This window comes from Panthera pardus, unplaced genomic scaffold (assembly GCF_024362965.1).
Source record: "Panthera pardus isolate Hobbes unplaced genomic scaffold, ASM2436296v1 HiC_scaffold_25, whole genome shotgun sequence".
In the NCBI taxonomy this organism is placed as follows: domain Eukaryota; kingdom Metazoa; phylum Chordata; class Mammalia; order Carnivora; family Felidae; genus Panthera; species Panthera pardus.
Window position 1 is genome coordinate 26870054 of NW_026526821.1, and position 22642 is coordinate 26892695.

At 55.7% G+C, this 22642-nt stretch overlaps 1 protein-coding gene across 1 annotated transcript; it reads right to left on the minus strand.

Annotated features, from left to right (window-relative positions):
• Positions 1-253: 253 nt before the first annotated feature.
• MYLK2 (myosin light chain kinase 2) lies at positions 254-13703 on the minus strand. Its single transcript, XM_019458841.2, has 13 exons — positions 13599-13703; positions 13403-13502; positions 12404-12932; positions 11184-11485; positions 9517-9622; positions 8823-8916; positions 6481-6590; positions 6255-6396; positions 3676-3746; positions 3403-3531; positions 2457-2609; positions 2132-2264; positions 254-1219 (listed from the first exon to the last, which is right to left on the minus strand). Exons 2-13 carry the CDS (start codon positions 13452-13454, stop codon positions 1139-1141), a joined length of 1902 nt encoding a protein of 633 aa, XP_019314386.2. The 5' UTR covers positions 13455-13502; positions 13599-13703; the 3' UTR covers positions 254-1138.
• Between the last annotated feature and the right edge of the window lie 8939 nt (positions 13704-22642).

Here is a 22642-nt window from a genome sequence, read left to right on the forward strand (position 1 = left end):
ACTTGACTGGAGCCTGGCACACAGTAAGCATCCAATAATGGTGCTGTGACAGATGAGCAAACCGAGGCACAAAGTAGGGAAGCCCCTGGCCCCGATCGCGGGCTGGGCAGTGTGGCTCCCAGGGCTGCGCCGGTAACCACCCCGCCATGCACTCAAGTGCCACTAGAGTGCCCGGCACGTGGCAGCGTTCGGTGGACAGCAGTCTTCTCTGACCTCACCCGAGTGCGGGCACACACACACACAGGGAAGGGAGCCACATCCAACCTGTACATTTATTTACAAGGCACAAGCTGAGAGCAGGTTGGGGACTGCCCAATGGCTTTCCCCCTCCTCCTGGGCCTGCTGACCCCATCATCTGAAGCCGTGGATGACCCTTGGGATGAGGGTCCAGAGTGGCTGGGTTGGGCCAGCCTGGCCCTCAGGCACGCTTGGGGGTGGTCTCCCTGTCCCCCAGGCCTCTCCCCTCACTCTCCGCCAGGCCTGGGCTGGGTGTCCTTCTCTCACACGGAGTTCCTGTGTGTTGGTGGTCGTAAGGAAGGTGGGCGGGGGCCGGGCCGGGCCGGGCCAGATGGTGTGTACTAGGCCTTATCTGTTGGGAGCGGGGAGGCGGGCGGGGGCATGGAGGTCCTCTTTCACAAAGCCTGCTCTGTTCCCCTGGCAGCTGGGCCTCAGGAATTGGCCTCGCTGCCTTCCTGCCCCACCAAGGGCCTCCCATCCACAACCGCAGAAGCCCCACGTGCTGGGACCCCCAGCCTTCCCGTTCCAGCTAGGAGCAAGCCCCGGCCAGGGATGCCCCAGGTGAGGCCAAGCAGGGGTCACCGGGGTAGCAATTCCAAGAGGGGGAGCCAGGGAGGGGACAACAGGGCCTGTGGCATCTGGGCTGTGACAGACGGGCCGGGGAGGGCCCTGTCTGGGGAGGCGTTAGCAGGATCGATTCAGGCCACATCTGAGGCGGCTCACGTCGGGGAAGCAGTCGCTGCGCGGGGTCGTGGGGAGCCCCGAGCCTCCCAGCCTGGCGCAGTCTTGTCCTAGCCAGCCCACCCTGGGGATCTGGCCCGTCTTCTCTGGCCTTCTGGGCTGTGTGGCCTCAGCCCCGGCCACTGTGCAGCTGCGTCCAGGCCTCAGGCGCTCCCGGGGCTCAGACCCCCAGAGCCATGAGTGCCCCCGAGCTGCTGATCTTCTTGAAGCGGTTTGCAGCACTGACGGCAATGAAGTTTTTCTGAGGGATGAGGGAGAAATGTCCCAGTCAGCCTCGGGGCAAAGGAGAAGCTGTGGTCCAGCAGAGCGTCCCCTAAGTAGGTCTCCTTCATTCCCCAAAGGCCAGGTGGAGGGAGGGTGCAGTACCCAGAGTGGCCACAGGAGGTGCCATGATACCTATCTTCCAGGACACCGTCCTTCATTCAACAGGTATGGCAGCCAAACCTGGGTACCTCTCTGCTCTAGATGCTTCGGTGGCTCCTATTTCGCTCCAAGTAAAACATAAGCCCTTTGCTATGGCCAAGTCCCTCCACCCCCTGCCTCCCATCCCTCTCTGATTTCATCTCCCTAACCCCTTGCCTACTCCCCTCCAGCCTTACTGCCCACCCCACCTGTTCCTCACACTTGCCAACCACGCTTCTGCCTCAGGGCCTTTGCACTGGCTATTCCCTCTTCCTGGAACATTCTTCTCCCCAGTACCAGCATGGCTTACTCCTCGCTGCTTTCAGGTGTTTTGTTCACATGCTCTCTCACAGTGGGCCTTTCCTGACCACCCTATTAAGAAATGCAACCTCTCCCCTGGCACTCCTGAGCATCCTCATTCTTTTCTAGAGCCCTTCCTTAACCTCTTTTAATACCCCCCCCCCTACCCAAAGTAAGTCCATAAAAATTAAAATCCTTGTCTCTTTTGTCCACTGGCGTGTTCCCCATGCCTAGAAGTGATAGACGCTTCTAGGGGGTGGGTGGAGGGTCACTACTCCAGGAGAGGAACCAGCCCGGGACAGAGAGAGAGAAAAGCCAACCCTGTTTTCCAGACAGGGCTAGGCCTGGTCGATAGAAACTGCCAAGGCAGGGCTGGTGGGGCCTGGGATCTGGTGCCAGGAGCTCTTCCCGCCTGCAGCCCCTCCCTCCTCCCCACCGTGTCCAGTGGTACCTTCCAGCGCCTCTTCATGAGGTATTTCTTAAGCAAGATCTGGGACTTGAGGCGGCGGTTACAGCGCTTGGCTTTCTCTGCCAGGTTGTTGAGCCAGGGGTGGGCGAGGCACTGGGCAGCGCTCATCCGGGCCCTGTGGGAGGGGGCAGTGCGGTGAGGATGGGCAGAATGCCTGCGAAACACCAGAGCCCAGCCACTGCCCGGCCCTCTTCCTGCCCTGCAGTGCATGCACACACACACACACACACACACACACACACACACATGCAGGGACGCACGCAGTGGGCTTGCACACACGGGGTTTGTGTCCTGGGGTGAGCCTCACCTCTGGTCCTTGACAATGAGGTTGGAGACAAAGTCTTTGGCCTCATCGGACACGGCCTCAAAGGTCTCCTCGTCAAAGTACCAGTTGGCAGAGAGAACGTTGTTTAGGGTCTCTGTGTCATCATCTCCCAGGAAGGGGGAGAGGCCACTCAGCCTGGAGAGAGGGGATGTCAGGGGGCAGGGAGATGAAATTGGGGACCCTGAGTCACCTTTGGGGGCTCAGGGGATGGAGGCAGATCCTAGAAGGCAGCACCATGAGCTGAAAAGACTCCCAGCTTCTTTTTTTTTTTTTATTCTTTTTTAATCTTTATTTATTTTTGAGAGAGAAACTGCATGTGAGTGGGGGAGGAGCAGAGAGAGAGGGAGACACAGAATCCAAAGCAGGCTCCAGGCTCTGAGCTGTCAGCACAGAGCCCGACACGGGGCTCGAACTCACGAACTGTGAGATCATGACCCGAGCCAAAGTCGGACACTCAACCGACTGAGCCACCCAGGTGCCCCGACCCCCAGCTTCTTGAGTGGGACAGACCTGGGTTTGACTGGCTGGGTGACCTTGGGCAAGTCACTTCCCCTCTCTGAGCCTCACTCTTCTCATCTGTAAAATGGGCATAATCATCCCAGCTTCACAGGTTACAATGGAGAAGAGGAATGATGAGTGCATAAAAGATGTCTGCTGCCCCTCTGCCCCCACCCTGAGTCATAAAGGTCTGCTGTCCAGAGCCTTAGGCTAGGACACTGTGCCTTTAGGGGCCTTCATTTCTCCATCTACAAAACGGGTACAAAGTTCCCTTCTCTTGGTTCTCCCTAGCACTCCCAACCCCAGCAACCCCCTTCCTGAGAGAGTGGAGAGATGGGACCCACCCCACCAGGACCCCAAGGCCAATTTTGGCCCCAGCTGCCCACCCACATGCCCAGTCCCACAGACACCACATTCTCTCAGGACTCACAGCATATAGGTGATGACCCCCATACTCCACATGTCTGTCTTATCGGAGATTTGGTCATAATTCACCACCTCAGGTGACAGAAACTCTGGGGTCCCAAAATTCACCTTCAGCTTCTCGTTGGGATTATACCTTGGGGGTGAGAGCAAGAGCTCAGAGTGCAGACCCCAGCCTTCGTGCCGGCACCCTCCGCTCCTCCCCTGCCCCCTGCCCACCTCAGAGGCTTGCCCTGCCCTTACCCTCCCCCGCCCCCCCGCGCCCCCACTGAGGTGGTACCTCCGTGCCAGGCCAAAGTCAATGATCTTCACCAAATGGCCCGTGGTGTTGACACACAGGATGTTCTCTGGCTGAGGAGAAGGGGGTGGCCCGGATTGACCTCTGACCTGGCTCACCCTTCGTCCCCACCCAGGTCCACCCATGTCTCGGGCTCTCTGGAGCAGAGGCCCAGGCTGCCGGTGTGGGCCGCCGATCAGTGACCCCCCGGGCCTGCCTGTTCCAGGCACAGATGAGGACCCCGCAGCCCAGAGAAGGACTTTCCCAGGGCAGGGACTGTCCCCTCCCTGCCTCCCTGTTCCCCCCACCAATGTCTAACTAAGGCACCGGGTAGGTGCTCAGCCAAGGCTCCTGGGAATCCTGTGACTCCAGCACAGGTGAGTGTGTGAGTGAAGTTCCTGTGAGGCCGGTCCCTCCCCGCTCTGGGCCTCCATTTTCTCCTCCTGTAACCCGAGGACAGAGGGCTAATCTGAGATTGCAAGGCAAAAACCTTTTTGGTAGTTAACAATGGTTCAAAGGCAGGAGACTTCACACAAAAACCCTGCTTTCCAGATCTTCTGCACCTCCCGAAACAACAGAAGCCCTCGCCTCATGGCCACACACCACTCGGGGTGAGTTGTCAGTGATCCCCGACGGGTGCTAGTCCTCTGGTTCCCCCGGGGCCTTCACGGCCCTGGCCTGGCCCCTGTTACACATCTGGGCTCTGTGGGCGTTTGACTAGAGCACCCTGACAGCATGCTTTCTGAAGGCGCTTTCTGAACCGAGGCATCCGCTCAGAGCAGGAATAATGACACCCGCTCACCTGGTGTTCGAACAAAACAGAGAAAGAAAAGAAAGGTCCCAGGGTGCGATCTTTTGGGGGAAGTGACACAGACTCAGACCTCCTCCTGGTCTGAGAGTTCCCGAGGAGCCCTGGGAAGGGCCGTCGGGCCATGGGTCACCCAGCTTACTTGACCACGAAACCCCTCTTTGAGGAGAAACTTACTGCTCTCCTGAAAAAACACATTTCAGGATAGGCTTCAGAATGAGCTTCTTCCCAGGGCACTTCATTTTAACTGGTGACCCTGCTCTACCCCAGAGGCAGTGGCTTTCACGGGGGTAACGGGAGGCCTCCAATGCCACGTGCAGGCACCAGCTCTGGCCAGAAACTCAGGAGTCACCCTGCTCTTTCCTCTCCCTGCCCTCTGCCCCCTCCCCCATCCAAACCCTCAGCAAATCAGACTGGCTCTAGCTTCAGAATGTAGCCACCGTCTGGCCACCTTCCATCCCTGCCACTGGTCCCGGCCGCCACCCTCTGGGCCCTTGGTCATTACAACCACCCCTCAGATTCCCTGCCGCCACGTTGGCCCATTGGAACCCATCTCCTTACTCTCCTGGCTTCACTTGTCAGGGCGGATGCTCACAGCACACCCGCCTGGCGGGCTGTCGGAAGGCGCATACGCCCCAAACAGCTCTGACCCCAAGTGAGCCCGCGGTACAGGTGCTGGCCAGCCCTGGGCCTGCTCTGGCCTTTGCATGCTCCTCCCAAGTTCACCTCGTATGTCTCCCCGTTACTCTCATGTACTTTTCACAACGCTTTTCCGGTTTCAGATGATCTATTTGAGGAAGGTCCGTTTCCCCCACTAACCTGTAGGCTCCCAGGGGAAAGGGGCGTGTCCTTCGCCATCCCTATGGTAACGCCCGTGCCCAGCACCATGCACAGCAGCACAGAAGCAGCCTAGCACGGCACAGGTACTCGATACATATTTGTCGAGTGAATGAGCGAAAGGACTATCCACGAGGCCAGCGGGTGCTAACCCACCGCAGTGGTCATGCTCCATATTCTCCACCAGCCCTGCCGATTATCCTGCAAACGTGACACCCAGCACTCACGCTGCCCCTGCTTACTCAGCACCACCGCCCGCATCGCCGAGCTCCAGCTGACCACAGCTGGCGTGATCCATAAACCCGATTCGCTCTGTCCCTGACCCCCTACCTGCAAGTTACTGAGCAGGGTCAGAGGAGGGATGTGAATATCCTCTCACTGAACGTTTTTGTTAGTGCCTGTCACGTGTGTGTTGCCGCACTGATGCTCTACGTAATTGATTTGTTTTTCTGACTCCCCTTCTGGAACATAAGTTCCCAGAGGGCAGGCGTTTTTATCTGCTTTGTTCATTCCTGATCTCCACCACCTAGAACACTGCCTGGCAGAGAGTAGGCCCTCCACAAATACTTGTGGGATGAATCAATAAACACTCGCAGCGCCTACAAGGGGCCAGCACTGAGGTGGACGCATTAGCAACACTTAGCAAGTTCATTGCGTGAGACGGTGCGCTTGGGGCTCCCAGGACTGTAAGAGATGTGTACTTAACACTAGACTAGACACCCTGAGAGCTAGGACCAAGTCTCTTTCACTCTGTCTTGTAGCCCTGGCTCCTGGTACTTAGTGAAGACTCAATAAACCCTTCGGGATCTATAGATACAAGGATGGAGGGAGGAAGAGAAGGACCGACGGGAGGGGCGGAGGGATAGCTGGTTGCCACCAGGTTTCAGGTGGTCGGATGCTGCTCCTGACCCCTCCCAGGAGGCCCCAGCTCCAGTACCTTGAGGTCCAGGTGCAGAACCCGCATCTTGTGCATGAAGAGGATCCCATCACAGATCTGCCTGACAAACACCATGGTGTCCACCTCAGTCAGCTGATAGTCCTCATCCACAATCCTCTCGAAGAGCTCGCCGCCCTCGATGCTGTGTGCACAGACCCCTCTACAAGCTTGCTTCCGGGCCGGCTGGCACCCCCACCCGGTCCCCTGCCCCACTGCCAGCACTCACTACTCCATGAACAGGACGATCTCGTGCGAGGTCTCAATGGCCGCGTAGAGCTGGATCAGGTTGCGGTGATTCAGCTGGTTCATAACCTCGATCTCAAGCATCACCATTTCCTGGGGACCAGGGAAGCCAGGGGCCCCACCTGAGTGTCACCACTCCCTGTCCTCCACCCTCCACCCCTCTGCCCTTGGCCGGACCTGTTGGGCCTGGTCCGGACCACTGCCCGGCCTCCTCCCTGCTGGCCTCCCTGCCTCCTGTCTCTCCCCACTCCCGAGACTGTGTCCTTACCCCTGGTCATTCCTGCTGGGACACCATTCCTTTGCCAGATCTTCCCCTTCTCCTCCCGCCTGAACACGGGGGTGCCCGAGGGCCAGTCCTCCGCTCACCACTCTCCCCGGGCATCCTCCTCAAGCCCCAGTACCTGCCGTTCTATCCAAATGTAATTGATCCCCAAATACGTACTTCCACCTCTGACTGCACCCTTGAACTCCAGGCACCAACAGCTCCAAATGCCTAACTGCCATTCCCCTTGGATGTCCAAGTGACATGCGGAGTCTCTCAGGTCCAAATGAAACCCTCGATGTGGCCCCCTCCCCACAACTGAGCTGCCCTCAGCTTGCCTGTTAGCAACAGGGCATGACCCCTGGCCCAGGTGCGCAGGACAGAAAGTTAGAGGCTATCTCAGATTTCCCCGCGTTCTTACTCCCTCACACCCGCCATCAGGAAACCCTCTTGGATTACAAACCCAGTCAGTGCCTTCTCACCTGCTCCATCACTGCCTTCCTAGTCGAGGCTGCTAAACTGTCACTTTCAGAGAGGCTGAAAGCCACCTGTCACACCGGTAGCTGATATCAGCCATGGTAGGAATATTTACACCAGGGAAATTGCCAGATGCCACAAATCAAGCCTCTCCCCCTGCCCGCCCCCTTGCCCCCCAGCATCACGTCACTGCCCAAATTTTTCCCTTTTTCCTTGTGATTCTACTCCTTCATTCGTCTCTCACTGCACTCGTCACTTCCCCTGAGAGGCCTTGACCTCACCACCTTATCTTTATGGCCCCCTTGGCCCCCCACTCCCTGTACCCTGCCTCGCTTTACTTTTCCTGCTAGCGCATCTCAGTGCCTGACACCATGCTTTGTGCTTGTTTTTAGTTGTCTGCTCCTCCTCTCTAGCTTGTCACCCCATGAGGACAGGGACCCACGGACTTCGCCACCGTGTCCCCGGCACCTGGCACAGCGAATGGCGCAGAAAAAGTACTCAGGAAGAAAGCAGTCAAGAGCTGACTCCAATTAATGTCCACAGCACATGTGTCTTGAGCGTCTAGGCCGAGCCAGGTCCATAACAGAGGCCTGGAGACCCGGCAGTCAAGTAGGGGAGTTGGAGAAAGGCAGAGTCACGTAGAAACTACACTCCTTCCCAGCGTGCATAGAGCCGTGACAGAGGGGCAGGGCTGCAGGCCTCTGGAGCTCCTTCTCATGCTTTTCCCAGGCTCCAGGCCTCTTCAGGTGCTGGGTCTCTGCCTCGAATGCCCATCAGCTCACTTCTCGGCTCCCCTGCCTCAACCCAAGGGTCCCCAGCAGGTCTCTGCCGTTTCTGGCCTTCAGGCCTTTCCCCTCACGGTTCCCCTCTGGTTGAAACTCTCTCCCCTGCCCCGCCACCAGAATCAGCTTCTGCTTCAAGCCTTTGTTCTAGAGAGACCCGCCAGCTGAATCAGGAGCCTTCTCCACAGCCCCTTCCTGACCCCCCGCCCTAGCTTTCCTGAGTTCCAGTCCTCACCACAACAGGTTGTTAGACGGTCATCACCTCCTCACACACCTGACTCCCTCCCTCACTTCACGTGAGCCTCTGCCCACATTCATTCATTCATCCACTCATTCACTCATTCCTTAAATAAACACTGCCCTTGGCCTCCTCTGAACCGGGCCGGGCTGGGTGTGGAGGCACAGCTCTAGACGGGGCCTGATTACCTCGGCATTCCCTGAAGGCAGAAACCACATTCACTTCCCTTGGGGACCCCAAGGGCCTAGCACAGGGCCTGGCCCAGAGCCCACACTCATGAGTGTTTGCTGAATTGAAACAAACAGAAGGCCTGAATGTCCTGTGCCTAGAAGGGGAAGTCGCAAGGATAAGTTCACTAACTGAGGTGTCTTGTTTATGGGTAGGGGCTTCAGGCCCTGTGGCAGGGTTGTCTGCCTGTCCATCTGTCTATCTGAGTGACCCCTTCAGCAACATCAAGGTCCACACAACAAACCCCTGGTGCAGACATACGGGTAGAGGGAGGTGAGAGGTACCCACTCCCCACTCCAAGGACCCCTTCACACTCCCATGCAGCCAGCCCCTACTACCTTGTCTTTGGGCGTCTGTTTCTTGATGACCTTGGCTGCCAGCTTGAGGCCCGTGGCTTTCTCCGTGCAGGTACAGACTGCTCCAAACTTGCCACTGAAGAGAGAAGAGGTTGGGAGTGAAGGGGTTCCCGGGGACACAGGGCTGAGGTAGGGGGCTTGTGTTCCGTTCCCGTCTGGATCCCCCTCTGTGACAGTACGCTTGTCCCAGCCAGCCTGGCTCCATTCGGAAGCTATGAGCTCCACTGCAGGGACAGGAGCTGAGCCACAAAAACCACGGGCACAGGACAGGTCGGCTCATCCATAGGATGGCCCCTGGTGTGATAGCTCACAGGCTTGTGGTAAGCATGGGCCCTGGGGCCCTGGGCAAGTCACCTGCGGGGTTTTTTATGAAGCACCTTGCGGGGATCAGGGTGGTGCCTAAAACTGAAACAGCCAGGAAAATACCATTCATCTCCTATGGGCAACACTGAATGGCCGATGGTGTATCTGTGTGAGAGACGGGGGCGTGAGTGCATATCAACCCATGTGACAGCTTGCATACGATGGGGGTTATTAACCACGTAGAAGTAATTGTGTCCACAGAGATCACGTCCAATCGGGGTGTGGGGGGGGCCTTGTACATGAAAGACGTGAGGCCCTGGGTGCTCGATGTGCTCCTGCCTGTGGGCCAGGGGCTCTGGGTCCCAGCTCTCACCCGCCCAGCGCCTCCTTGGAGTTCAGGCTGAATTGACTGTGGATGTTCCCAGGCCTCAGCTCCACGATGCGGTGGGGAAAGGGGGCTGGGGGTGGCGGACAGTCATCTGGGGAGGCAGAACAGAGCCATCAGTCGGTGGCAGGAGCTGCTGAGGATGTACCCCGGCACCACCCCCTCCTGCCTGGCCTGGGCCCCATCCAGCAAAGTTCACCAAGTGATGATACCTGGGGGACAGCTGGCTCCAGGATAGGGGCTAGGGGGCCCAGTTTCCAGTTTCAGCTCTGCCACCAACACACAAAATGGCCTTGGGACTCTGTCAGAGGGGGCTCAGCTTCTCCTGGCACAACAATGGGGACAGCTGATTGGATTTCTTGGGCCCTCCCACATTATAAGGTAGGAAGTCTCCATCCCAAGCTATCTGCATTTCCATTAAAGGAAAAAAAAAAAAAAAAAGGCGGGGTGGGGTGGGGACGATAATGGAGGAGGACCAGATCAGCGTTACTATGTCTGAATGATGGGGTAGGTGATTGGACCTGCCTACCATCCCCTGTAATAACACCACAAGCTGCCCCGAGCTGGGCACCGCCCAAGGGCAGGGCGAGGGCGGGAGGAGACAGGGAAGGCGGTGTTTGGTAGGGAGAGGCTGCCACCTAGCGGTGACGACGGGGAACAGCGGGCCCTGGCGGCCCACAGGCTGAGTCATCGGGAATGGAAACCTCTTTATAAATAGCAAGAGGCAGCAGGGAAGCCGGGCTGGTGATACATTTGACGGCCCTTGGAGGTTGTTCAGGTCCCGTCACCCCGAGGATGTGATTTCTGAAGGGGGCGGGGCAGAGGCTCTGCCGCTGCTTGGGGGAGGAGGCAGTGCTCCTGGCCGCTGCCCAGCCGCCAGGCCCTCCCACCCTGTCTGGGTGGCACCGTGCCGCTGACCAGGCGGGCTGACTGGGCTTCCATGGCACCTCAGCCTGGAGGAGGGGGGTGTCAGGACACTCTGGGCTCTCCTGACCCCATCTCACCCCACCCCCACCCCTGCTGCACCCCTGCCCAGGCCTTTTCCCTACTCAGCTGATCCCCAAGCCCGCTCATGCTCTATGTCTCCTCCTTAATAAACCACTAACCCCCCAGCTCCTTGTCTGACCATCAGTTAAGGCCACTCTACAGTCCTGCCCCATCTCACGTGCCCAGCTTCCTTGGTCACTGCTCCCATACACATACACCTGTGCTCCTCAGTTCATGAACCCTCTATGGCTCTCATGACCCTCCCTACCCCCTCCAGGATGCAGTTGAACTACCAAAGCTTGGCCTTTGAGCTCTTCTACAGACTGAGTTTAAATTCCACTGTCCAGAGAGTTGGTGCTGCTCCAAAACCTGCCTAATCCGCCCCCCCCCCCCCCCCGCCCCGCAACCCCATTGTAGACAAAGTAGAAGAGAGTGCAAAAAGTGAGCTCTGGAGTGGGGCTGTTTGGACAGGTACAGATCCTGTCCTGGCTGTGGATTTGGGGCACTCGCTACGCTTCCCCTTCCCCAAGCCTCGGTTTCTCCATCCGAAGGGACCAGGAACTTGTACTTCTTAGAGTTATACGACACTCAGCGCTCCAAACTGAGAGACATGGGGACATCTGGGGAGCCCCTCTCCCTCCCCAGCCCCCAACCTGCCCCTGGCCTACCCAAAATCTGGAAGCAGTCCTCTTCCTTGGCTGTGGGACCAAGGGCCTGCCCCACCTCCGATTTCTCCGAGGGAACAGCCTGGAACTCGATCCCCCTGGAGGTGTCCCCTTGCACCTTAGCCTGGCCATCCTGGCCCGGAGCCTTCTCTCCTGCTTCCTTCTGGCTGCCTGCCGGGATGTCCTTCCCTCCTTCTGCCACCGTGGCTGGCCCGGGATCCGTGGGGCCGGGGGTCACAGGCACCCCTTCAAAGATGAGCTCTGATGCCTCATTTGGGGGTTTCTCAGCTGGCAGCTTCTCAGGCCTAGAACATGACGATGCAGAGACGATGCCTTTAGCAGTCAGAGCTGTGCTTTGGCCTCTGGGAGGTCTCGATGCTTCCAGAGCCTCTCCTGCAATCTGGAGCTAACACAACCCCCCACCGCTCCCTCAAATGCATGGGGTGATGCATCCAAATTCACTATGAATGAAGTCAAGGGACATTAATAATACCATAAATGTCTGTGGTCACTATCTTGACTATCAATGCACTAATAGATCATTAATATCTACTAACAGGATTGTTGTTTTGGTTAATTGTTATGTGGCTACAATTAGGGACAGCGTGTGGCTCTTGATTCACGAAGACCGTGGTAATTCAATAGATCATGTATCAATGATATCACGGTATTAACTGATATTAATATATAATTCTGACTGATATGGTGTCACTACTGTGGTTTATAATACATCTCTAATATCATTCATGTGGTTAGCATTCAGGTAAGTCTAACAGATTGCCGAAGACTGGTGCTATATCATGCTTATGAAAGTATTAGTAATGATCTATCAATCCGATTATTAGTCATCTTTTCGCATTATAGTAAGAAGGTAAGTTATCTTCCCCACCCACCCACCCCCACCCCGATATCTCAGTCCTGCCCTTGGCTAGAACCAAGTTCATGGAGGAAGGGGAACTCTGGACTCCAGATGCTTAGAGAAGAGGTCTTTGAGGACCTCTCTGTGTTGACATTCCTGGTGTCTATGAACGCTCACCACATCCTGGTTTCTGCAGGGGCACAAGGTAGTAGAGCCAATGCCCAGGACAGATGCTAGACTGTCTCAGAACCGCCCAATCTAGCACTGAACATGGTGACAACAATGCCCAAAACAGAGGAGCTACGCATGACCTCTGGGGCCAGAGCCTCAGACCCGTCCCCACTGCTGGACAGGGGGCATTCACCTGGAGATGATGGCAGGACAGCTCGGGCTGTGCAGAAAGGCGGGGGAGCCCCTCCTGGCCCCTGCTTGGCCCTCGGCTGCCTTCTTGTGTACCTTGGGCTCTCCGGGGCCCTGGCTGCCTGAGGTCTCCTGCTTGGCCTTGGGCTTCTTGACACTGGCCTCCGCTGTCGCGGTCTGCTGGGGCAGGGCTGCTGCTTGCCCAGCGCTGCCCTCCGCGGGGCCCCCACCCAGGTCGCCTTCTCCCTCGGGGCCCTGGCTGCTCGTTGAGGGTTGGGCCGGGGACCCGCCCCCTTTCTCTAGGACATCGGCTTTGGCGTCTTTCTTCAGGGTGGGTGGAACAGGTTCCTTCTTTGGGTCTGGGGGCCCAGGTTTTTTCTTTGCATCCGGGGGACTGGTTTCTTCCTTTGGGTTTGAGGGGCCAGGTTCTTTCTTCCCATCTGGCGGCCCAGGACCTTTCTTTGGATCTGGTGGACCAGGCTCTTTCTCCGTAGCCGGGGGTCCCTCACCTGCTGTACCTTTAGGTGCTTTGTCTGCAAAGGAAGTGAGACACCAGTCAGGATCCACCCACCACCCCCAGCCAGGCTGGCCAGAGACCAGCTCTGGGCCCAGGTCCCTACCTAGGCAGCAATTTGCAAATGCTGGTCCCACTGAGCCTCTGGGGCCATCTGATGGGCTCTAGAGATGGGCTGCCGGGATCTGGGAGGCCCTTTTGGGAGACTTCTGGTCCTCTAATGCGCCTTGATGCCCCCACCGTCCCTTGCCCAGGATGTTTAGATGCCATGCATGGGGGCTTCCCATCTTCCCGTTCTTTCCAGGGAGGGCTTCATGCAGGCCCTCAACCCAGCCCAACGTCACCCAGAGATAGTTGTAATTTCTGGGTCTTTCATACGCCATACAAAAAGGCCTGGGGCACAGAACTCCCACTGAGGAACGGGCCCAGCCCTGGATTCAAACGCCCCTTCCCAGGCTCCTCCCTCTGTCTCCTGCCCCAGCTTGGCACCTGTCGATGGGCTCTGGATTCCCAGCTCGACTGCTCCGTTTGCTGTCGCCATGAGGTAGGGAGGCGTGTGCTTCTGCTTGTCTAACTCAAGTCTTTCTAGCTGCAGAAAGAAGAGTGAGGTGTGTCAGGCTGTCAGATTCCTCCTCTTGTCTGGCCGAGAGGAGCCAGGGCCAGCTGACTGAGGGGAGAAAGGTACCTGGAGCAGAGAGGGGCAACTTGAGGGCCGTCTGACTTGCAGCGGCTGCCCAGAAGCAGTCCTGGGGCAGTTGTAAGGGATTGGGCTGGGTGGGCAGAGGCGGAGGCAGGGGCGCGGGCAGGGGAGGCGGGGACGGAGGAGAGGATCTCTTACACCAGGGGCCATGCAGCTCGGACTGCCACCACCTGTCACTCTTGGCCCCCGTTCAGAGGACACAGCATTCTTCCCACAGACCGACTGGGGGGAGAGTAGTGTTGGGAGAAGCAGGAAGAGAAAAGGGAGGGGGGCATCTGGGGCCCTGAGGGAGCAGCCTTTTCCCAGGCCTTGTCTGGTGTCACCGGCTTGGACAGGATCAGGAAGGGGGCCTGGCACACCAGGGGGTCTTGGGCGGGGCTGGAGGACAAGGCTATGCTCAGGAAGGGCCCTGGCTCTGCCCACCTGTGTGCCACGTCTCCTGGGGTTTCCCAGAAGCTGGTTAGAGCCATGCAGGCTGGGGCTATTCACCCTGACCCCCCTGCCCAGCTCTGCGCCCATGATCCCTGCCCCTGGCATCCAGACCTACTTGGGGCATCTTTGGGTAAGAAATTGTCTCGGGGACATTTGCTCAACATGCCCATGGGCCTGAAAGCCTTTTCTTTTGAAGATATGTTTTTCTTGGGCTCCCCAGGAGACAGAGGCTGGGAGACGGTCAGTGCTCAGGGCCACCCCACCAAGCAGATTCGTTCTCCCCCGAAGCCTGTTTGGAAGGAGGGGGCTGCTGGAGAGCCTTTTGCAAGGGTCCTCCAGTGCGGTGGTGACCTGGGGGCCACTCAGGCCCGAGGTAATCAAGCTGAGATGGGATGAGGAGAGGTATCCAAAGAGCCTTCCATCATCCAGGGGCTGCCTGCCCAGAGCCTGTCTCTGAGGGGGACCTTGAGAACTGGCTGAGCTGAGTGTCCCGGAAATAGCCCTGGAGTGGGCGTCTGGGTTCAGGTCCTCGCTGTGGCGACCATCCTGTCCCTCCACCCATGCTCTCCCACGTGGAGGAAACCACCCCTGCCCTCGGAGGGAGGGGGGCGGAAATGACCGAAGCAAGCAGCACGTCTAAGCAAGGGGGAGATCACGGAGCGGTAAAAAAGATCGAGGACGCTGTGAACGAAATGATACGAAGCCATCTCCAAAATGGGGGGGGGGGGGGGGGCGCGATTAAAGCCATGTGCAGAATATGCTATCATCGGGGCAAAAGAGGGTGATCTCTATAATAACACACAAACTTTCACTGTATTCAGGTAAGAATGTCTTTGGGGCAGTAAGGAAGAAACGGGGGATCGGAGGTAGGAGGGAGACATCACTGCACACCCTTTCACTTTTTCTATTTGGACCGTGAAGTATGTGAACGGAATACCAGTCAAAATGAGTGATTTTTTTTTTTTTTTAAGGGAGCAAATGTTGGGGTTGTTGGCAGAAACTAATAAAGACCGAAGTTGGAGTTCCTTCTCCAGTCTTGGTGACTTTTGCCCTTCCTGGCCCACCTGTCCTCCGTTTCCCTCCTTCGAGGTCCAGGTGAAAGTCTGCCTCTTCTGGGAAGCAAAAATCCTCACGAATGCCTGTCTAGTACTCAGCAGTGTCCCACGGCCTTGTTCCCAGTGCTCTTATAAAGATTCACTCACGTGATATTCAGAACAACCCAATGAGCTAGGTACTATTCAGATGGGGAAACTGAGGCACGGAGCAGTTAAGTCGCTTATCCAAAGCCATATGGCTTGTCAGGGGCTGCATTAGGATCTGAACCCAGGAAAGGCGTTCTCTTTTTTGTTTTTTTTGGTTTTTTTTGAGGGCCTGCGGTTAGCTGTCTCCATGTTGTCTGAAAACTTCATCTTCGTGATCACTCTGTGGGGCACTGCCATCCTATTCCCTAGAATAGAAGACGGGGATCAAGAGAGTAACTTGCCCAAAGTCACTCTGCAAGGAGTAGAGCCAGAAATGTCCTTCCTCGAAGCCCAAAGTCCTCTTTCTTCCCTAAAATTTCCCCGGCCTGTGTCTTGCCCGCCTCTCCCTGCCAGGTATCCCCTTTGTGGTCTGATGGCGTCCTGAAGGTTGAAATGCTTCCTTTTAATTTTTTTTAATGTTTATTTATTTTTGAGAGAGAGAGAGGAAAAGGGGCAGAGAGAGAGGGAGACACAGAATCCGAAGCAGGCTCCAGGCTCCGGGCTGTCAGCACAGAGCCCGACGCGGGGCCCGAACTCACGAACCGTGAGATCATGACCCGGGCTGAAGTCAGACGCTTCACCGACTGAGCCACCCAGGCGCCCCTGAAATGCTTCCTCTCCATGTCTGTTATTGGGAGCCCCTGGCACCCTACTTGGTGGTTCCCACAGCATGTTCTGGTTTAGCTTGAAACGCTGGACGCTCCTGCTTTGGCCTCCTTCAGCTCCAGGCTGATCCCACCATTGACAGTCTCTGGGAGCCCCCCGAGGGCAGGGGCTTTATGGTGCTCATGTGTGTCCCCAGCACAAAGTGTACTTGCCAAGTCAGTGTTTGGTGAGTAAGTGACTGACTAGCAGGGCTCTGGACGGGGTCTGTGGGATCTCTCTAGTATGATGGCCCTTGCTGACATTCCCGTGTTACTAACTGGTTGTCGGTACTGATCAGTTACTGAGTCGGTGCACACTAAGTGCCAGGCCTGACTCTGCCAAGGGCTTTACCCAGCTCACTGGATCCTCACAAAGGACTCCAGGGCCAAGGATCAGGCCATTTTAAAGGTGCGAAAGCTGGGGGCGCCTGGGTGACTCCGTAGGTTAAGCGTCTGACTCTTGGTTTCCGCTCAGGTCACGATCTCACGGTTCGGTTCGTGGTTTTGAGCCCTGTGCTGACAGCGCGGAGAACCTGCTTGGGATTCTCTGTCTCCCTCTCTCTCTCTCTCTGCCCCTCCCCCACCCACGCTGGCTCTCTCGAAATAAATAAACGTAAAAAAAAAAAAAAAAAAAAAAAAAAAGGTGCGGAAGCTGATGCCGAGAGAAGGCAAGAGACTCTTCCCAAAAGTCACACAGCCATTGAGTAGCTGCAAACTGTTCAAATTTGAATCCAGCACCACCTCCTGTCGAGACCAAAATCCGAGCTGGGACAACATAAGCGGCTTTATTTGCTACATTTGTTACTGTTATGCTTCCCAAATAACTGGCATCTCTTAAACTCTTGGTAAGCGGGTAAGGCCCCCTGGGTAAGCAACTTTGTGACAACACATCTCCAGGACAATGGTTAGGAGCTCTGAGATCAGCCACTTAGGCGTGGACAAATGCAGTCGCGTTTGAGCACCTCCCTCATAGGGAGAGGTATATACAGCCTGTAGAACATGGGGAGGAGACATTCTAAGTGCTGTATAAATGTCAGTTCTTCTATCCCCATTTCTCAGATGTGACAGGAAAACTGAGTCACGGGGCAGATTCACAGAGTTGGGTTTGATCCATCTAAGCCAAGGCTCAGCGCATCACCCCTCTGCCCCATTGCCTCTCCCAGGGTGGCCGGGAGCTTTAGGGAGCACATGGTATGTAGAGCGCTTGGCACGGTGCTGGCAGCGTGATAATGTTGTGGACGCCCAGGTAGAGGGCTCAGCTGTCCCTGCGGCTCCTCCACAGGCTCCTCCACAGTCCTTCCCCCGCTGGGATGAGAGGCTGGCCTGGTTCCGGGTCCGCGGGATTGCCTGCAGCTCGCCCAGGGTTAAGCTCAGCTCCGCCAGCTGTGCCCTGGGAGTCCCCGGGCTTCTTCTCATTTGCTCTCTTGCAGGCACAGGGGAGGGGTGCGGGGAAACCTCCCAGCCCAGCGGGGGGCTGCCAGAGACCCTGCCCACCCTTAAGAAGGGGGTTTCCCGGCCTGCACCAGCTGGGCCACCGCCCTCTCTGCCTCTACAGGGGCAGGGCAGGAAGTGGGGCAATGCCAGGACCAATTAAACCCGCCAGGGGAATTAAGGTCAGCAGGATGCAATTATGCCTGTTGGATTTAACAAGGCCAGAAGGAAGGTTTCTCCAGCCAGAGTTCACGGCTCCTTAGGCCTCTTGCCCTGGATGGCTCTGCATTCCAGAAGCCTGGGCTCCCAGGCTCACCCATCCCTGGGAGAATTGCTTGGGAGTCGAGGGGTTAACTTCACCCGGGCACTGCTCCCCTGGCTCCTGGAAGGAAATTGACCCAGCCAAGAGGCTTTAAAAGGCCCTGCTCAGAGAAGACGTTTCCCAGCCTGACCCTCTCCCTGCCTGGCTGTGATGGAAAATCCAGGGAGTTGAGTAACCTTTCTGACTCCAAAGAGAACGGCCAATTCCCCTCCAACTTTCCTGTGGTCCTGACATGGGAGCCTCTCAGGGCGGTTTTCTCCTGCCCTCTCCCACCTCGGGCCCCGAAGCCTGGCACTCTGAGAGTACCTCTCAGGCCTCTGGGAGAGGCCTGGGTGAGGCTGTCCTTACAGCAGACTCTGTTCTTCCTTCTGAGGCTGATAAGCAGCATCTATGGACACTCCGTGTGGCAGACTGAACAGAGATCCCTCTGGAAGCTCCAATGGCACACTGATCCATCTCAAAAACGTAGTTTCATTGCTAAGATTACATACTGAATGCTCAAGACTAAAGTGGCCACTTTGGGAACACAGATGTTTGAAGAATAGCTATAGAATCACCACATAGCACATTTTTAGTGAAAACTGATTGCAAAGTCATTCATGAAGTAGGATCCTTTTTTGTTGTTAAAAACATTTATTAAGAAAATGGCAGGAGCGCCTGGGTGGCTCAGTCGGTTGAGTGTCCGACTTCGGCTCAGGTCATGATCTCATGGTCTGTGGGTTCGAGCCCCGCGTCGGGCTCTGTGCTGACGGCTCGGAGCCTGGAGCCTGCTTCGGATTCTGTGTCTCCCTTTCTCTCTGCCCCTCCCCTGCTCGTGCTCTGTCTCTCTCTCTCTCTGAAAAAATAAATAAAACATTAAAAAAATTTTTAAAAAATGGCAAAATGTCTAGAGGGATGTAAGTATACATATTTAATAGGTATGGGAGTAGAGATGGTTTTCATTCTTGGGATTTTCCAAGTTTTTTTCGAAGTGACCATTGGTGACTCTAAACAGCTTAATAAATAATTTGAAACATAGCAATATGGACACAGGTTTCTACAATTTAAGACAGAAAGTGGTATGAGCTGTATATGAGATAAAAAGACAACACAGATTGGGACTGATGGTCAGGGAAGACTTCTCAGTTGAAGGCCTGGCTCCAACGGGCTTTCAGTACCCAGGCTCCAGAGTTGGTTTCAGATGAAGCCACCTTAGCAGGGAGCGCGGGACTCTGTCTCTATAGCCAGCATGCGCATCTGAGTCCGAGAACCCCCAAGTCAGAGGACCCGCTTTGAGGCGCTCCTGAGAGAACACCACTGGTGTAGCTGATGAGCTCTCAGAGGCCTCTAGAGCCTGGGCCATGCTTCTCAGCGCTGATGCAAGTGGGGTGTCTGGAGAGCTTTTACAACTCCCGAAGCCTGAGCCCCTCCTGAGTTCAGGTCAATTAAATCATAATATCGGGGAGGTGCAGCCCAGAATGTTGGTGTTTTTTTAAATCTCCCCAGAATATTCTGATGTGCAGTCAGGGTTAAGAACCACTGCTTTGAGGCTCTCCCAGGACAAGAACTTCACCTCGTTTCCTTGAAATGCCCTTACAAGTTAGGGTACAGGGGCACCTGGGTGGCTCAGTTGGTTGAGCATCCGACTCTTGATTTCAGCTCAGGTCATGATCTCACGGTCATGAGATCGAGCCCCGTGTTGGGGTCCTCCGTGCCGGGCGTGGAGCCTGCTTGGGAATCCCTCTCGCTCTCCCTTTGTCTCTGCCCCTCCCCTACTCTTGTGCACTTACTTTCTCTCAAAATAAATAAACTTAAAAGACACACAGCTTCGGATACGATGGCGCACAAGGCAGGCGTTCCCTTCTGACTTGTTGTATGCACGGTGCCCCCTGTCCCCAGTAACTGGGGCTCTGGGGGTCTGGATCCAGATCCAGCTCAGGACAGGGATCAGGTCAGTCAACTTTGTATCCCAAGGATCTGGTACAAAAAGTGGTGCCATTGTTAACAGTAATAGCCACGAATATTTATTGTGTATTTACCATGTGCCGTATTAATTCCTTTGATCTTCATAGCAACTTTATGAAGTAGATACTGCTATGACTCCCATTTCCAAGAGGAAACTTGAGGCACAGAAGAGTCATTTGCCCAAGGTATCGGAGACAGTGTTCCAGTGGTGCTGAAATTTAAACCCAAGCCATACGGCTCCAGGGCCCCCATGCTTAATTCCTACTCGTATCACTAAATGCCCGCAGAACAAAGAATTTGTGAGCGAGTGAAGAATGCTTGGACTATGTCATCAGGTTGGTAGCTCAGGGCCTGACATTCGGTAGGTGCTCGGTAAGTGTTGAAGAGTAAATGTTCCCACTTTGGCGGGGCCCCGGGACAATGGGAAACCTTCACTTTCTCGCTCTCCCCCATCTCAGCCCAACTCTGCAGCAATAAACAGCAAAGCCAAAAATAGCCATGTAATGACGTCAGAGGAACAAGGTCATCTGAAAATTACCCAGGGCCACTGGACACCTCCCTATAGGATCAAGTAGCAGGAGGGTACCCCAGGCTGGTGCAGCTGTTCCAAGAACAGGAAACGTCCCAGGAGCAGAGTTGGAAGCACCACTTCAGGAAGGCAGGGCCAGTGGGGGTGGGGGACAATTGCAGACACATAAAAGAGTAGAAGCGAGACCCAAGTACGGAGTACAGACCTGGGAGTTGAAAGTAATTCAACTTTGCACAGGAAGTCGCTCCCACCACACGATCCCAGGAAATGGCTCAAAAAGCGGGGAATGCATGTTCTGTCCCGTTGCACAGGATGGCTTCCCGGCCTACCATTGTGCTATTTATAAAACTCGAGGTCCATTTGCTAAACTGGGTTCCCATAAGATCCAGGGGGTGCTTGGCAAGCTCTGAGCGACCGCTGTGAGAAGAGGGCCCTGCCTGGGATGGTGAGGGGGCATCCAGACGAAGGATGGGGAGTGGGCCGGGGCAAAGCACCTCCCGGCAGCGGTCACTTGGCAGTTTGACCACCCTGGCCACCATTCTGTCCTGCTAAGGCTTGTGACTTAATTGACTGGCAGCTGCCACCTCCCTGACGGGAACCCAAGCACGGTCTGAGAAGATGCCTGCTGGGTGAAAGGGAGGAGGGGGCGCCTGCCTCCGGCCTCTGGGATGCTTAGCTGGAGGTTCCTGCGGCAAGTGCGAGAGCTGAGTGAGGGCTCCAGCCCGAGCTGCAGCCTTCATAAGACACTTGCTCCCAGGTCCTAAGTGAAGTTGCTGGCCCTGGAGGTTGACAGACACAACCTCTTCTTCACCCAGGGGAGTCTGGTCAAGTGTCACCCGATTCCAAAAAGAGCCAGGAGCTCCTGAGAATGTCCATCCTCTGCAGCTGGCTCTACTCAAGGGATGCAACCGGGGTGGTGCAGAGAGCACCCGGGGGCAGACAGACCCGGATCCACACTGCCACCTACTAGCAGTGTGACTTTGGGGACACTCCAACTTAAACTTGGAGCCTCAGTTTCCTCATCTGTCAAATGACTTGTTGGAAGGCCCTATGGACAAGCCTTCTGCTCTCCTTTATTCTGGTAATGGAGCCTTGGCTAAGGAGATAAATACCTACTCAACAAACTCAGCAGCTCTCCTATGTCGCACGAACGGATTTCACAAACGTGTCTCCCCAAGGAGCTCCAGAGGGGAAGAGTGTTCTTGCCTTCCAGATTCCCTCTTGTTTGGCCTCAGCACTGAGGGTCACGGGGGAGAATGGCTGCTGGCTCCTTGGCCCATAGGGACCTTTGAGTTGGGAAACCTGTTGTCTATCAGGACCTACAGGTCTCTCTCCCGGCACTTGTCCTCCCGCCTGGGAGTGCCTCAGTCCCCCGGAGGGGCCCCACATCCAGAGTCTGACTCAGGACGCCTGCAGAACGGCTAGAGAATTCACACGTCTAGTCCTGATGAGGCTGGTCTGCCGGTCCGCAGACCACACCCTGAGGACCACTATCCCGGGGAAAAGTCCCCCAGCCCAAGTTGCTGAGCTTCCGGCCTAATTCCTACCCATTTTCATGAGGCCTCCGAGTAATAGAAGTGTTCTGTGTGTGTGTGTGTGAGGAAAACGCAGAAACACTCAGACCCAGTTGTCAGTACAGCGAATGTCGCAAGGGAGGGAGCTGCACAAAAGGCAAAGCTGTTTAGTGAAGGGCAGTGGGTACCGGCAGCCCCTTCTGACGCTCGTGCCAGGTTTTCTATCGCTGCAGTAACAAATCACCACGAGAAAAAAGGCTAATGAGCAAATGAGAATCAGTGAGCCTACAGTGCAGACATCAACCTCCAGCCAGTAAGGGTGATTTCTGCAGGCTCAACTCAAACCCCTCTCCTTTCTTGCCTGCACAAACTCCCATGGAGTCTCTCTCTGAGAGGTCTCCCTGCTCCCTTTGCTGGTTGTTAAGCAGCAGCTGCTAGCCCTGTCCTGTTAGGTTGTTAGCTTTGGGTAAACAGCAGGGGCTTCTGGCAACCCCTGGTGACACATACCCACTGATAATTAATACTGAGCATATGACTCCTGCATGGTCACACTGAGTCACATTGGCCAACAGGGATGAATAAGTGCCCAATGTGACAGTCACCATTGCTGCTCAGAGTGCCTTTGGGTCACGTTAAAACTGGGAGCAAACTGTCATCTGAAAAGCTGGAGGAAAGTCCTTTCTAGAAACATCATTCTAACTTCTATGATGAGGAGATTGAGCCTGGAGAATTCAAATGACATGCTCAAGGTCAGAAAGCCAGAAGCCACTCTCCCAATTCCTAATCTAGGACTTTTTCCACTAAATAATTTTGTGTTCTTCCTGAAGCCTGTGACAATTATCCCAAAACAATCCAAATCCCCTTGACCACGAACACTGTAAAAACTGAATTATGGAGAGAAACAGAAGAGCAGCAAGGCAAGATCATTGGTTTCACTGTGATGTCCTTAAACTGCCTCAATAGAAAAACCAC